General features: G+C 36.7%; 1 protein-coding gene across 1 annotated transcript in view; it reads left to right on the forward strand.

The window, feature by feature from the left end:
• Positions 1-10,257, forward strand: part of LRPPRC (leucine rich pentatricopeptide repeat containing) — a 96,886-nt gene extending 86,629 nt beyond the window's left edge. Inside the window, exons 33-37 of the mRNA XM_070932364.1 lie at positions 203-318; positions 3,867-3,941; positions 4,488-4,572; positions 6,951-7,093; positions 8,633-10,257. Of these exons, the coding sequence (XP_070788465.1) occupies positions 203-318; positions 3,867-3,941; positions 4,488-4,572; positions 6,951-7,093; positions 8,633-8,701 (488 nt within the window). The 3' untranslated portion in view covers positions 8,702-10,257. The remainder of the gene's footprint in view (positions 1-202; positions 319-3,866; positions 3,942-4,487; positions 4,573-6,950; positions 7,094-8,632) is intronic.
• Positions 10,258-17,791: the final 7,534 nt, after the last annotated feature.

Consider the following 17,791-nt stretch of genomic DNA (forward strand, 5'->3'; position numbering starts at 1 on the left):
TTTCTCTAATATGTGATGCAGATGTTGACATTTTTACCATTTCCTATGGGTTACCCCTGCATTGCGAAATCCATTTGCAGTTTTAGCAATTTTGAAATACTGCCTTTTCTTTCCCAGCTTCAGTGATTTCTCTTACAAAGCCTTATGTTAATAAGCCTTATTTTCCCCCATATTTATGCATATTTCTTTATTTGTTTTACAGTGAGTGCCATGGCTGAAAGATTGGCAAATCAGTTTGGAATTTATAAGCCTGTTACAAACCTTTTCCTTCAGTACATAGATCAAGAAAACATGAATGATGCTGAGCTTCTTCTACAGGTAAAAGAATATGCCAGAATCAAATATGAATCTAAACGGGTGTGCTTAGTTGTATTTTTTTGATAAAGGATTTTTTGTCTATGCTTAATGGAAAATTAACATTAAACACTCAGACAGTGAATATGGTTTACCATTATCCAACTACTTTCAAGCAAAAATGGGGTTTTATTTTTCAAACAGTGGTTTCCTTAGCTTTTCAATTGCTGAAGTGTTGAAAGGAGCGTTTTTTTTCAAAAAAAAAAAAAGCAATTAATCTGGCATGTTAACTGACAAATGCAGTGAACCATATTCTCTCCCTTTTAGAATTGGCAGTCTTTGGGGAATGGGATGACCATGTTTGCGCTACTTTAACAGGGCTAAATATAGAGCTGAGAAAAACGCAGAACAAACTGAGTGATAAGAGCTGGCACTGGGAATGTACACAAACAGGCTTCAGCAGGCTGACTTTCCCAGCAGGTGGCAGTCAGACAACCACAATGATCCAGCAAATTGTGGGCTTTGTATAAGCTCCCTCTGTCAAACAGAAGCCTGCTTCCAGTATCTGATAAAAAAAACCCCACTGCTTGTTCTTGCTTAGCTGCTAAATACTTTAAAGAGGACATTGAAAGAAAAACACCTCCTCTTCTAATCAGAACGTTTTGCGGCATCTGGGGAGATTAGGTAATAGGACTGTGTGGTAAAAGGAAGGCTTTTGTCTGTTGCTTATAAAATTAAAAGAACTTTAGGGTTTGGTCATCATCTAGTAGTTGAAGAGTTCTGTTGGCTTTCAATGGACCTCATTATCATTATGAATAGCTTATCTAGAATGTTAAATTTTGTTTAATTTCTGCTCAAGAAACAATATGGATTTGTACATGGAAAATCAGTGAGCAGATTCGGAGTGATGTTCTTAAAACATTTCTTGGTTTTTTTTGAAGACGATTGAATAGTTAGCTGCATATACTTTGTATCACTGATATATTTTAGAAGACACATTTTTATGTCATAAAATTAGAACTGGGTTTTTTGTTTTGGTTTTTTATAAATATACATGTAAAATATTTTTAGTTTCATTTAAAATAAATTCAAATATTTCAGTGTGTTACATTATCTTACTGGTACTAAGAATATGCCTAATGGCGCTCTGTATATACAGCTTTGCGCAAAATTACCGTAATAGAGCATCATTGATCGGATTTACCAAAGCAGAATCTCTGGTTTATGATTCTTAAGATTGTCAAGGGACCTCTTTACTGTGTTAAGATCGAAAGGAAGGAAGAACCAAGCAACTTGTCTTGGTCTCTCTGTCTCAAAATCCCAAATTCTAAGACTGAGGCATCATTTATTAGTTTTTTTCTTTGTCCTCTTTTTGTTCTTCAGAAATATATTGTTCATGTTATGGTGGGCTGGAAATTGAATGCCATAGAACCTGGTTAATAAACTGTGCTTATTTTTTGTCCCCTTTGCTTTAACGCAGCTCTTTAGTTCATATTCTTAAAGGATGAAGTGTGAGTCCTCTGAAGACAGCAATAAATATTGTCCAAATTAGTGAAAAATACACTAAGAGATGGTATTAATATAGATCTTCTGTAACTAATTCCATTAGTTTTAAACAATTCCATGGGAATTTTGAACAATGTGTTGAACAGTGTCTTAAGTTTCTCATCTCTTAGCACTGACAGTTATAAAAGCTATAATGACTTTTTAAAATGTTTTGCAGTATGCCTCTGTCATTAACTTTAGTTTCAAGTTAAAAATATCACTTGCATTGCCTCAAATTATGGTGGATCCTACATATATTTTAAAGGATTTTTTTTTAAAAAATATTGCTTGTTAGAAATGCCATAAAGACTACGTATTTTTCTCTCTCAGTTGGTGCACAGATCATAATTCTATTGTGGTCCAGAATCATGTACACATACTATTAAGGCTGATACTCACAAATAAACTCACAAGGATTTAGGATCGTATTTTGTGACTATCTCTCAAGGAAGATGACCCATTTATTTCAATACACAATGCACTATTTAATTAAGGCATGGAATTAGAATTAGAAATAGCATTTTGCTATTGCATGCTATTTATTTTAAGATGCCTTTCATGAAATATTTTCATATCCTAAGTTGTGATAATAAATCTGTGAATGAATGATGCAGAAGAGGGATAGCAATCCATGAATTGAAGAGCGCATACTACTAACACTGCTGCTAAATCGTGGTAACAAAATACAGCAAAATTCAAAGACACATTTTCTCTGGCCATTACAGGTTTGGAGCAAAAAACAAAGAAAAAAAATGTTTTCCTATTTTAACGTTTACCACAAAATTATCTGAGTTCATGCAACAGCCTATCAGGACAGCTCTGCTGCTAATAGTTTGTTGAATTAATGTGTCTTCACAGTAATCTGTTATATCTCAGTTCCATTTTGTGTCTACTGAAGCCTCCTCAAATTATGCTGATTAAATTCAGCAGTAAATAAACATGTTTGTAGCTTTTTTTTAAACTTAAAAATGAACTATAAAAAGGTTTGTGAACTATCTTATAGCACATCTGTTGTGAGTCATTTCTCTCTTAAACACACACAGACCCAGACTAGGATTAAAGGGTTCAGAAAGAAAGCTAAAGGGTACTTCAACACCATGTTGCTCTGCTTCCTCAAATGTTTAAAATCTTTTTCTTTTTAAATCACCTCAGCTGCTAAAAGTTTGCTCACCCCTGATCTATAGGATTTGCTTATATTTCTACTTCTAAACAAAGGGGAATAGAGGTTTTAACATTGATGGGTTGGAGGCGGGAGGAGAAGTCAATGTATATTTTTCAAGTTTTCAAAAAACAAGAGAGAAATTTAAAAAGCAGCAAATCAGACAATGTTTTAGTTTTATTGTCTGCTTTGCTGTTTTTCTTTTCTTTCCTTCCATAGAATTTCTGAGATGGGACAGACACTTGATTTTTCGGGTCTGTCAAAAAAAAAAACTTTGAGTTTAACTTTTGTCTCTTGAGCAGTGGCTGTCTGTTGCAGAGAAAGCCTTTTATAAAATAGAGAGATTGAAATCAGTCCTTTTGTATGTGTAAGTGTAGGTAATTATACTTTAAAGAGAACTTGCTTTGTACATTTTAATTTTTATAAAGAAACGAGCAGTTATCTCTCTGACACCTTATTAAATGTATAATTAACCTTATGATCCCTGCCTCACTTGTGAATGCTTGGCAGAATAATTGGAGAAGAATAGTCTTCCCCCCTTTCTTTCTTTTACAGTCCTAAATCTCTTTCCTGTGGGTTGTTAAGCCATTTCTTCATTTTCTTCTCCCTTTGCAGCAAACATAATGTTTATAATGCCAAGAATAGCGTTTGCCAGAAAAAGAAGAAATAGGTCTTAGACTCCCATGTATGTTCCTTTCTCCAGGTTTTTAATAACTGGTTGACCATTAAGGCCTTTAGTAATAATATATTATTGGCTATTGTGAACTTTTCTAATTGAAAGGTGTGTTTTATTTATCAAGATATTATAGTTACTTTGCTCATTTAATTTTCTTTCTTTTTCTCTCTCCCCCCCCCCTTTTCTTTCAAGAGAAACAAAGCAATAAGTGAACAAAAGAGTTATATCATAGCTTTTATTATACAGAAATCCAGGACCAAAGGACAGGTATATAAACTTTTTTTAAAAAAAAATATGAATGTAATTAGCATATTCTTTCTAGCATCTTTACTTAATTGTGTTCTGATGTCAGCATTTGCATTGTTGAACATTCTCACAGGGATGTTAAGATTGAACTTTCTCAATCCGAGAAGAGAAAAGAAAAAGGGAGATATTCCAATTTAATATAAACAGTGGACATCTTACCTTCTTTTGATTCTAAAGTGACTAAACATGCATGATTTACAACTTGAATCACTGTAGTTTAGGGATAAAGCACACAAATTGTAGGCAGAGTGCCCCAGATTAAATCCCTAAAATAGATTTTGGAAAAAATTGTGGGAAACCCTGGAGAACTTCTTATAATAAACTATAATAATGATACAAGGTAGTTTCCTATATTTTTGCCCTTTGGTTTCTCTAATAAGCTGTCCACATTGTGCTTTTTCTGCTGAAAGCATCTCTGGATTCAAACTGTAGCACTTTTGTTCTTCTTTAGCCCTAAATCTTTATGAAAGATATTTCACTAATATTCTATGCCTGTAATTTTTCTAGAGCAAAAAGATCAGGACTTTACGGGACCTGATACCTGATTTCAAAGATCAAGACCAATTGTTCCACTACCTCCTGAAAAGCTACTGTAAGATTTAATGTTTAGTTTTTTTCAAATTTTGTGTACATATCTGCATTTTAATTTAATTTACATATCTGCATTTTATGCATTTTATTTATTTATTTATTTATTTATTCATTCATTCATTCATTCATTCATTCATTCATTCATTCATTCATTTATTTATTTATTTATTTATTTATTTATTTATTTATTGGTTCGATTTATATACCACCCTTTCTCCGGAGACTTAGGACTGCTTACAATGCGTTAAGCAATAGCCTTCATACTTTTGTATATACCTGCTTAGTAGGGCTTTCGGCCTCCCCTAAGCGGTGCTCTTTTTTATACAAAGTTAGCTTATTGCCCCCACAATCTGGGTCCTCATTTTACCTACCTCGAAAGGATGGAAGGCTGAGTCAACCTTGAGCCTGATGAGATTTGAACTTGCAGTAATTGCAGGCAGCTGGTGCTACTTAATAGCACTTTAGTCTGCTGCGCCACCAAGGCTCTTTCGCGTCTCTTTCTTGAGAGAGCTGAAGAAGCTTCTTGGATGAGAAGGGAAACATCTTCAAAGAAAAACCAGAAAGCCCAGTTGCCTCTTGAAAAAGCACATTTGGGATTGGATGTTATGATATTTTGGCATTTTTAAAAATGTAGCACCTCCTCATGAAACAGAAATGTGGATGGGAGTCACAGGAGCTGAAACTCACTGCATTTGGAGGTAGATCAGGGTTGCTTAAACTCACCAGGGAGTGAGTTATACAAATCAGACATCCGGCAAAGGCAGCAAACCAATAGATAGTCATTTCTGTTTTTCATCAAGACTAATTCTCTACAATCCTGTTCTCGATGCATATGTGTAGGTGGGCGGTGAGGTAGGAGAAGCTCTTTATATTGTTAGTCTTCCAGGAATAAAGAATTACTAAGAAAATGTCTCAGTTATGCGGTCCATTAAACATAATCTCACTATTCTTTCATACAATAGATACTTCCATTTTAAAGGAATGGGAAGTTAACAATTTCTATTATACCTTTATTAAACCATCACTTTCTGCAGATTCTGAAGCCTCCCACAGTTAGAAAGCAACACTTCTACACTTGCAGCTGTGAGTGGGGAGTTTCTTCCTAGCAAATGGAGGGATCTGAGGCATACACCTCCATGGAATAGAAGCTTTTTAGTTGAATAACTCCCTGTTGGAAAAGCAGATACCACAAGTTAAATGAAAATCAAATCAGTTCAGCATAATTTCCCAAAACACTGTTTAGTGTTTCTGTCACTTATTGCATGAAGAAGCAAAGAAACAACAGTAAATGTTTTGCTGCACAAGCTCTGTAGGAAAACATCAGAGTTAGTAGGGTTATGTTGGAGGTCAGAGTTGCAAAGACACTTCCGTAGAGTCTATGTATGGTAAGGGCTCAATTGGTTGAGGATGACAGCTTCGGTGTAAAAGCAACCTCTGCTATTTATGATCAAAGCAGAAAACCTTCTTTAGGAATTTTATTACTTTTTGAATGGGAATCATTAACCAGGGTTGTAAATGTCTTCATCTCCTAGCAAACTTCGATCTTATCACTATTTTAAAGAATGCAGTAGCACTTAGTACCACTGACACTTTTCTGATTGGCTTGTGTTTCATATTCTGTAGAAGCTTTACTGCAGCTGAGATCAATAACTATAAGAACAAGGGACTTGATTTACCTCTTAGTACCGTGTTTCCCTGAAAATAAGACCCTGTCTTATATTTTTTTTGAACCCCGAAATAAGCACTCGGCCTTATTTTCAGGGAGGTCTTATTATTTTGGGGTGCATGGAGGAAACCAAAGGAAATGGCAGGGACCGGCTGTGCATGCATTTAAATATTTTCGGGGAGGGCTTATTTTCAAGGGGGGGGCTTATTTTAGTGCATGCGCTCAAAAGCCCGATTGGTCTTATATTAAAGGGGTGTCTTATTTAAGGGGAAACAGGGTAGTTCCATTCCAAAAATAGAGATTTTGCTAAATCAGCTTTTCAAAGCTTTATTTAATCACACCAATTAATCAGTTCTTGCTTGTAGCCCCACTACAATCCAGTATTCTTTCACAGGGATGAGTAGGTTTATTGTAGAGCACAGTCAAACTCACAGTGTTGTGTTGCCATCCCGTGGTGTTTCACAACATTTTTTCCCTTCGCGGATCTGGAACAGGCGTGGCCTGCGCGTGAAGTATCCTTCCCACAGGCCGCCAATTTGACATCCCTGCTGTAGAGCAACAAATTGAGTCTGTTGGATACTTTCAAACCACATCTTGACTTTGTGAAGTGTGCAGCTAGATATTTCTGAACACAAAGCATGCTGACTAGATAGACAGAATACAAAGATAATTTTAAATACTTACAAATTATTTGGTTTGTTTTTCTTTTTTAGACTTGGAAAAGGATGTAGTTTCATGTAAAGCTCTGTATGAAGAAATGAAAGCAAAAAATATGGACTTAAATGACCTGTGTTTGAAACGTTTGGCAGTCCTTCTGAAAGAATTCGGACAACCTGTTCCTTTCACTGAACCTCCTGTGAGTGCTTAGTGATTTTCATGAGGGGAAATCTATGTGCTTGTAAATTTTAATAAAACATGTTTAATTTTGCTCAGATTAAAGTTTCTCAGAGAATACTTATTGTTTTACTCCAGTGTGATATCTCATTAGTGGGAGAACTGAAATTTTGGGGATCTGTATTTTTAAGCCAAAGATTCAAGCTCAGGTGTGGATTTACCATGCATCTACAGAATATTTTATCTTTAAATGATTACTGCATGCTTTAGTGTAGAATAAGATCTAATGTATATTGTAACTGATTACTACATAAAGTTCTCAATTAACAAACGTTCGTTCAGTTACAAAGTATTGCTTACAACCACTACTTGAAATTCCCACCATTCCACCGTCACATAATGGTGATCCAGGCACATCCAGAGAGTGGCCAATGTCACACCTCGAGTGGTTGCAGTATCCCATGGTCACATGGTCCCCAATTGTGCCCTCCCCTGCTGGCTTCCCCAAAAGCAAAGTGAGTGGGGAAGCCTGCAGGGAAGGTGGCAGGTTGTTCCCACTCCTTCCACTTTTTGTTCTGAGGAGCCTGGCTATGGAATACACAATCCCCATGACCCACACCACAGCAGCCACCTGTCCATCCTTTCACACTGTCCATCCTGGCCTGGCAACATTTGCACCGTGTAGCAACTGTTACCAGGATATCCTCCTGTATCTGGCTAGAGCCACTCCTGGCTAGCTACACCCATGCCGCCACAGCACTTACTCCCCATTGGCCTGCTTGTGACTTGAGACTGTCTGCAAGCTTTCCGATTGACTATGTTTTTGAAATTCAGGAGGTTGCAAAGTGGTTCCTCACTTAATGACAGCAATGGGAACTGCCAGGATTACTTAGTGGCATTGCTATCACTAAGCAATGCGGTAAGTGTGATTTCACACTTAACGCCACGTCACTTTGCAATGGAAATTCTGCTCCCAATTATCATTGTTAAGCAAGGACTGCTTGTACTTTATAAATCTTTTTCATGAGCTTTTGTATGACCTTTTTGCCATGCTTGTTAAGGGAATCACTGCAGTTATTAAGTGAATCACATGGTCATTAAGCAAATTCAGTTTACCCCCATTGACTATGCTTGTTAGAAATCAGCTAGGAAGATCACAAATGGTGATCACATGACCCTGCAGCCATTGTAAGTACATGCAGATTGCCAAGCACCCAAATTTTGATCATATGACCACGGGACACTGCGACAGTCGTAAGTTTAAGGCTGGTCCTAAGTCGCTTTTTTCAGTTTTGTCATAAATTTGAATATTGCTGAACAAATGGTTGTAATTTATAATAAAATAACAATACTTCCCCATTAAAAATATCCTTATATTTTTAATATCATTGCCGTTAGAATAGATATATCAAATATTCTGTTACAGAGAAAAATCTGAGGATCTGATACAGAAATTGCTTGATATATATGTTAAAATATGGCTTATTTGCGTTCTCACTTCAGTTTCTTGCTTTCTTTTTGTTTCTTGCTTTTTTTTTTTTTTTTTTTTTTTTTACTGTAGGAAAGCTTCACATTCTACGCAGAGAAGTTAAGGAGTGAAAAGGAGTCACATTCATCCGATGATGATTAACTTGTTTATATATTAGCTTCTGTTAGAAATACTGTGATTATTGTAAAAGGGCCTGTTTTAAATTCTGTGTTATTGTCAGAAAATAAAGGTGAAAAAATAGGACTTTTTGTGTAATGTAACTGACTTCATACCATTACAGATTTACAGTAGTTTTACCCTGAAGGTTGCTTTTGCTGCTAACAAAAATATATATAAAAGAGTTACATGTGAACTATATGCTGTATTTTTCGGAGTATAAGACACACTTCCCTCCCCCACCTCCAAAAAGAGGGTGAAAATTTGGGTGCATCTTATACACTGAATGTAACCATAAACACAAGACACTGAGGCGGTGATGGTCTTTGGCAATCCCTGCAGCCTGGAACAGCTGATTGGGGGTATTCCGGAAGGCCGATCCACCCGCCAATCAGTTGCTTGTGCTGAATCAGGCTGCAATAATGTGCTGAAGCTGACCTGGCTATTTGCTATTTGCTGCAAGGACTCAGAGTTTGCAGCAGCAATCACATCCAGAAAGCACACACAAGTAATTGATTTAGCAGGATTCAATAACTTCTCTTTATATATAATATAACACATGAAATAAAATATACAATACCAAAAGCAGGTTTTCCAAGCAAAACACAAGCAGAGGAGAGGAATTTCAGTTTCAGTTTTGAGCAGCATACTAGTTTGCAGCTTTAGCACAGACTCAGAGCTGCATACCTAAACCACAGATTTCCATTGCCCAGGCTCCTTGCTGTCTCCTTCCTTGTTGCTCACACAGCAAATACTGTTTCAGTTTCCAAACAGCCCTCAACTCTCTCTCACACACTGAAAGGACCCAAGCCAGATGAATACCGATGGATGCTAGTAGGCAGAGGCAGATTTTTTTTTCTTATTTTCCTCCTCAAACACTAAGGTGCGTCTTATACTCCGAAAAATACGGTATATCACTGTTTCTTTATTTCTTCTGGTCTGCATTCATTTTGCTACCTACCCTCAGCACATCTATTCCAGTAAAATTCTGGCTTCAAAGAATAAAGTTGTGCATGTATTCATGATTTGTTTAAAAAAAAACAAAAAACAACAACGAGTGATTGGATTATAAGTAAGGGGAAACCAGCACAAAAAACTAAGACAATAGCTATAACGGGTGACAAACAGCTATAGTCAGCCAACAGAAAGAGTTGTAATTTTTCCAAAAACCTTCTGATCCCTAAAAACTCTTCATTTTTTCTAATTGTTTTTGATTGAGTTTCCAATCTTTTCTCACATGTAAATGGGGTAAAATAAGGATACTTCTGATACCAGATTCAACTGCAGCAATTAAATTTCAGATTTCTGTAGCTCTTTCAAAGTTCAGAATTCGCTCAGACTCCAAAACCATAGATAATCCTCATCCTCACCAGTATTATATTGTATATATTTCCTTGAAAATGTTAGTTCCTTTTTAGAAAATCTGCAAATTTCATTAATGGTCACTGTATGAATGCAAAGCTCTGTAATTATTTTTACGGGTACAGAAAATTGTGAGATGGGCAGTTATACAAATCAAATAAATAATCAGAAATAATTAAGCCAATGTTTCCATTATCTGTCAAAGTTTGGACAAATTACTGCTTTATCTAAGAAATTTAGATATAGTACATTTTTCATTAGTGGTACCAGTGCCATAGATTTCCATTGTTAACTGTTTTATACTCACAATCTGGAGTATTTTTCTGTACTGTTTTTTTTTTTCAGTATAGTTTGTTATTAGAGAGCACATTAATGGCACATTGTTGTGAGTATGCTTAAAATGTTGAAAGTATTTGTCATATGGAAACTTTGGAACATTTTTAAACAACCTTCCCTTGAAGTTCAGCCAAGAACTTTCTTCATACATTTTAGAGAATATGTGAAAGCTCCCGATTGGTGGAGAGATGGGGCGATGCATTTGGTTTTTCTTTTGCTGTTCTGTGTATCTTTCTTCCCCAGCAGGTGGGAATGACTCAAAATCACCAATGTGCCAAATGGAGCATTATAATACAAGCCCCACCCTTTTCTATTTTCATCAATGTTGCATGCTCATTCAAAGGGGCTGGGGCTTGCAGTATAAGAGCTGCTGTGGCACAGTGGTTAGAGTGCAGTATTGCAAGCTACTTCTGCTGATCACCGGCTGCCAGCAGTTTGGCAGATTGAATCTCACCAGGCTCAAGGTTGACTCAGCCTTCCATCCTTCCAAGGCCGGTAAAATGAGGACCTGGATGCTGACTCTGAAAACCGCTTAGAAAGGGCTGTAAAGCACTATGAAGTGGTATATAAATCTAAGTGATATTGCTTTAATGCCTCATTTATCATCTTGTTGATTTTCATGCACACACAGTGCTGGGAAAGACATTGAGAGACAATAAGGCATAAACAAAATGCATAGCACACATACCATATGCTATGGTCACTGCTGTTCTTTCCTCAGTTTCAGGCCCAGATCAAAGAACAACCCAGATGGATTAAGGTAATCTAATCCAGCACTCTGGCAGTCTGATCATTCAGAAGATACGGGAAAGTAACAAGCAGAGTCTTTCTTAAATAAGTAGAAAAGTCTAGTTTCTTGACATTGAAATTTGCAGTAATAGCATTGAATGATACACTGTAAATCTAAGCAACATGATCTATAGCAACTTTCTAGGGTTTAATTTCTGTTTTTCCTGAAAAGCAACTTGTATAAACTTAAATAGAGACTTCCAGTTGACGTTGCGGCGATATCAGACACAGGGAACAGGACTCCATGTTCCCTGTGCTGAGTTCTCTCTGTTTGTGGGCTCCGAGAGGAGCCAAAGCCGCCCTGTATAGGCAGTAAAGCAAAGAGGGGCGCCCTGTGAGGTCGCAGAGTGTTGCACCTCTCCTGTCTGACTCAGGGTTCTTTTTCCCTCTTAGCCACGGCAAGAAGAAGAGGCAGCCTAAAGATGGCTGCCACACACCTGGGTCAGCCAAATAACAACGAAGACTGGTGCTGGAGCGAAGTAGATGAACAGTGACTGGAACTGAGGGAGGGGATTCCTTTTTATTTTAAACTTAACCCCAAGGAATAATTTCAAACTATTTGCTCAGAATTATTTGTTAAAGCGGCGTTTAAACATTCTGAGAAAATACCAGACTGAAAGAGAAAGGCACAAGAGAGAAAAATAATAAAATTTGAAATATACAGAAAATTGGACTCTTAAACTGGGAAGAGATACTGGGAAGGCATTTTAAAATGCTGGAATCGTTTACTTACAAAACTTATTCTGCTTTTATAATTGATTTACAACTAAAATGACGATTGACTAGTAGCAATACAGAAATTTAAGTTGAGTGTGCCACCTGCTGACGAAAGGAAAAATTACAAGTCTGGGAATACCTATATGAAGGACTGTGAAAATATTTACTGGATTATTCCTAACTACCCCATGACTACTGGAGACTCAAATATGAAAATAAGAAAGCTATTTAATTAAAGAGACCCCTGAATGTTATGCTAGAAGATTGAACCTGTAAAGGGGACGCAAAGAGGCTTTTGATAACCTCTGGGACTATTTAAATGGAACTGTTTGTTTACCTATGGGATATAAAGAACTGTGATTAGTGCACTCCTTGAAGGACAATTTAAGGATTGAATAAATAGTTCTTGGACTGATGGACAAACATTTTTTTAAAACAAAATAAAATGCTTTATAAGGAAGAAATGAGTGGAACTTTGAAGGAGATGGGATTACTTTTTCAAAACAAAGGACATCATGGAGAAAGGATTAAACAGCCAAGAAGCAGATGCAGACAATGATAAAGATCCAAAAGAGGAATACTGGAGGCAAGCCAAAAAAACAGCAATTAAAGTATTGAAGCGGGCAAGAGATGATGGATAGATTATTTCTCTTTTGCTGTTCTGATTTGCTTTTCTTTTTCTCTTTTTTTAGATAGGTGAGATGACTAGAAGTTAGAATAAGAGATAGAAATAGGGGAAGGGGGAATATTAGTGTATACACTTATATGATGAAAGCAATAACAAGAAAACATGGAATAATTGAATAATGACAGACTAACTTAATATAAATGTGTATTATTAGAAATATATAAATGGATTGAATGTAATAACTGATTAATTCTACTAGTTTTATTTGTATTAGAATGTATGACACCCAGGTGCCACACTATTCACGCGTTGATACGTTTGTAAAAAAATTTAAAAAAATTAAAAACTGGGTGGGGGGGAAATTGGCAGTAATAGCATTGAATAATACACTGTAAATCTAAGCAACATGATCTATAGCCATGATGGTGAACCTATGGCACATGTGCCACAGGTGGCACGTGTAGCCATATCAGTGGGCACGCCAGCTCAGCTCTGGCGCACATGTACATGGCTGGCCACCTGATTATCAGGCCTTTTGAGCCCACCAGAAGTAGGGAAACAGGCTGTTTCCTGCCTCAGGAGGGCCTGGAGGGGGTGGGGAAGGCTGTTTTCACCCTCCCCAGATGCATAGAGAGGATCTGGAGCCAGGTGACAAAGAAAAATGGGTCTATCGAGCCATTGCGTGCCAGGAGCGGGGGGGAGGGCAAGTTGGATGCGCATGCACAGGGTGAGGCATGTAGAATTATGGGTGTGGGCACGTGCGAACTCCCCCATGCCCCCCTTCTTGGCACACGATGGCAAAAAGGTTAGCCATCACTGATCTATAGCAACTTTCTAGGGTTTCATTTCTATTTTTCCCGAATAGCAACTTGTATAAACTTCCACACAGAACCAAGAAATACAAATTCCTTCATTTTTGCAACAAGCTAATCTTGGAAGTAGAATTGTATAGAAGATCTTGGGCCAGAATATGAGAATAAATAAAGTTGCTTCCTGAAACCATAGTTTGTTTACATAATTATTAACACTGCATAGGGTACTCTTTCCTCTATTATAGATGTCAGAGTTCATCCCTCATTCTCCATAGGGTGTTCGAATCTCATCAACCCTGATAACATTTATTTTTTTCTTCCTAGTATATTTCTTGCAAGTGCAGCATCTGTTTTTTTCAGATCAGCCAAATGTTGATCCATTGGTTGCAACAGAAATTGAGTAACTGAGTTGTCACACAAGCCTGACGTGAGCTGAGAGAGTGACTGGCCCAAAGTCATGCAGCCAGCTTTCACGCCAAAGGTGACACTAGAACTCAGTCTCTTGGTTTCTAGCTCAAATTGGCTCTCCACACTGATAATAGAATGATGTGGTTAAATTACTCCCATTTCTGTGCTTAAATTTTCAGGCAAACAAGAAAGAGCTGTATAATAAAGCACAACACCACAGGTTTTGCTAATTAGCACTATAATTATTTTTCTCTAGTGCTTATATATATTAAGATAATGACACATGGCTCCATGTTTGAGTGTTTTGTTTTGCAGAGAAGTTTATTTAGGTGTTTAATGTTATTTTGTAATGAAAGGCATTTCTCCCTTTTTTGGGGAACTACTCCAGAAAAAAAAAAAACATTTCTGTAATTGAATCCTTTCGGCAATCCATTCAGTAGACTATAACTCTTACTCCTACATGTCCTTTAGAAGATCTGTTCTATGCACAGAGGAGCAAAGTGTGTTACAGAAACCAAAGTATATTAAACTATGAAAATAGAGAACTTGTGAATGTTTTAAATAACAAAGACAAAAACATGAAGAGCCTGCATTCCACCTTGAACAGCTAAAAATCAAGATGACAAATGTCTGTAAAAGAGCAAAATGCAGTTATTCTCAATAGTTTTTTGGTTTGATAGTTTTGCTATCACACAGAGTTGATCTGTCAAGGGGAAGAAGAATGTCTTTCAGTAACAGATAATCATAAAGTAAATGAAGAGGTCATTTGGCCTATGTGGTAAAACCAATTTATTTTATCCCTGAATAATTCATAGAGTTAAAGAGTCTCATTGCATCATAATCACCCTTTCTCCATATTAATATGCTCAGTTCCAGCCATCTAAGACCTGATTTCCTTGCACTTTATATCATTGTCCCCTGTAATATTAAAATTAAAGTCCCAAAAGTGCTTTTCAAAAGACAACTAGACTTTCTTGGGCTTTTTTCTTTGAAAATGTTTCGCTTCTCATCCAAGAAGCTTCTTCAGTTCTAACTGAATGGTGGGGAATGGAACGATTTATATCCCTTGCAGGATTCCTTCCATTCCCCATCAGTCGGTCAAAACTGAAGAAGCTTCTTAGATTTGAAACCAAATGTTTTCAAAGGAAAAAAAACAAGAAAGTCCAGTTGTCTTTTGAAAAGCACCTTTGGGTCAACCATGACCTGGATGATTGAGAATCTCCATAGACACTAGAATTAAAGAAAAGCCAGCATTAGTCACTAGTAACAGATTCAGGTTTGCAAACAAAATACTATAAGAACCTCCCTTGGTTTTATTATGTCATTTAGTATCTTTGAAATAGAATTGGTTGTAAAAAATATATATATATATTTCTGAGCACAAAAAAAATACTGAAAGTGTTTTAAAAGTTTCTTGCCAAATGGCTTTCTAGTTTGCTTAATTTTAATACATATTTATTATAATAAATATATGTCCTCCTCCCCAGCAAAAAGGATGGAAAGCACAAGCGATGGCCAGTATTCAGCAAATTTGTAAATGCAGCAGAGATGAGTTCATCCTAACTTGTGGCCTATTGGTCACCAGTCCCTCCAGCAGCCCAATCAGAGGAGGAGGAAGTGTGGGAGTTGGGGTCAGCATCAAGGCAACCTGAGAGCTCCAAGGGGGAAGAGGGAATGGAGCTGGCAGAGAGAGAGAGACAGAGGGGGAGCCTGGGCCATCTGTCAGCCCTCAGATGGAGAATCAACAACCCCCAGGTCCAGAGGTGGCTGATGACGAAGAGGAGGAACAGTTAGGTCCAGTGCCTGATGCACGGATGCACAGAAGGCAGAGGACAGGAGAGCAGTGGAAAGCCATGGGCCGATCCTGGGGAAGGAAGAGCTACCGCTGCTAGCAAAGCCCCACCCTAGCTCTGGGGATAAAAGGCAGGGGGCGGAGATGAATAGATGTGGCAGACAACTATTCATCTTCTGGCCGGACAGACTTGTTAGCCTGCGTTGAGAAACTTTTTGCCGGGGCTGCTGACACTTCTAATAAAGGAATCTGAGTTAACTTCAGAAGGTTTGTCATGTTTGGAGAGCTGGGTCAGAACACTAACTTTTTATTTGACTCTAAGTATAAATACAAAAAACCATATGCAATTTCAGTTGGTTTTGAGATCTGCAGTCACAGTATAATAGTTCTGCTTAGTAGGATACAAAATGTGATTGAATTATATCCAGACATAATAGCTAAAAAGTTCAATAATTTTTTTATCTAATACATAAAAACTCATACATTTCCAAATCAAGTGTTTCTAAAGGGCACATTTTTCAAGTGAAGTCAAAAAAATCAAGTTGGCAGCAGTGATCATGTAATTGAGACAACTACTTTGACTTTTCTAGTTCCCCAATCCACCCCACTTAATGCACCAATACTTTATTTTTCATGCCAGCAACCCAAACCATTCAAGGCTGAGAACTGAACCAACAATGTGGGTTTGAAATGAACCAGTAGTCTTGTATGCCAATGAAGTATTTCATGTAAAAATAGATTTTTTAAAAAGAAATCACATATATGGTTTACTGAGTGAAAAAAGGACATGCAGAAGATAGATGAAATTCAATGGGTTAATAATGAATAATTTCTGACACATTGTCAAAGACCTTCCATATTTCCCCATTCTAGAATTAGACTGATGAAAACTCAAATGGGGAAAACAGGTAATTGTACCATATAACAGGATTTCAAATCAAGAGGAGGCAATAAAGAATTAATTACAGACTGAATAGAGAACCTTTGGTTGGGTCCAAAAACAATATCAAAGTTTTAACTTATTTATTTTAATTGGGGGGGGGCGTGTCTTTTGTATGCGACTCAGAGTCACATAGTTTGAGTTGAATGTCATATCAATACGTAAGTAAAATAATAATATTCACTTGGCATTTAAAGATAGAATTCTTGTTTTCCAGTAAAATACTATCTTGCACGTCCAAGAATATCCTCTGTGTGTCTGTGTGTGTGTGTTGTATTTGTATGAATAACTTTTCTAAGCCATGCTAATAACATTATAAATTTATCTAAATGGAGCAAGTGAAAACTACTTTGGAAAAGTGTGTTGTACCATTAACTGCAGGAGGGGCAGAAAATTGTGGTAATTTATGGGTTTATTATTATTTATACACATGAATGTGTTCAGTGTCAAGCTTCTGGGTTTGAATATATTATAAAGCAGCTATAATGTACTTTTTTTATTATATGGAATACTGATGTTCTCCATAAAATACACAAAGCTAAATAGTCAAATCCTCCTCTTTATTCTTTTTGAAAAGGAACAAATCAGAGATACATTCTAAATAGTTGAATGTATTAAGACCCACTGCAACCAGAAGATGAAAAAGAAAGAAAATTGCTTTTCTGAATACAGATAATACTTAGCCAAATAATCACTGTAAACAATTACTAGCAGTAATTTATTGTTGTTATTATTATTTAGAATGCAGAGAAATGGAGTTTTAAAATGGTGGTCAATGCAGTCAAAATGAAATTAATGGCATCCCAAGTGTTAGGTTTTACTCTTGCAAAATGCTGTCGTAGGTCAAGTACAGCAACAAGCCACTTTCTGGGATTGTGTTTTTAGGAATCCAAAAAACAAAAATAGCAATTTTGCATTGTTCCTATCACACAAATGGTTGCAGCAGCTTTAGGTTTATTTAGCGACAAAGTATTATTTGGTGAGAAACATAGTTCTGCCTTTGGGTTCTTCTGGCATCAGGCTGCTGTGATGATTATTGTTGTTTAATATTCAGTTTAATTTAATCTAGTGAAATAAGAGGATGGTTTTTTCAGGTTCCCCATAAGTTTTAAAATAATCCATTTCATATATTCCACTGCCTACAGAGAAAACATAGCTCATGGAAAAGAGAGAAAAGGTGATAAAAATATTAAGAGGATGGATACCAAATATCTCCTCTTTTACTGTATGTCATGACTAATGAAGTTTCAAAGCGATTCTTGATGCTCTCTTTGAAAATGGTGGGTATAGT

This window comes from Pituophis catenifer, unplaced genomic scaffold (genome assembly GCF_029215685.1).
Source record: "Pituophis catenifer annectens isolate HBS135680 unplaced genomic scaffold, rPitCat1.0.hap2 SCAF_1, whole genome shotgun sequence".
Lineage (NCBI taxonomy): Eukaryota > Metazoa > Chordata > Lepidosauria > Squamata > Colubridae > Pituophis > Pituophis catenifer.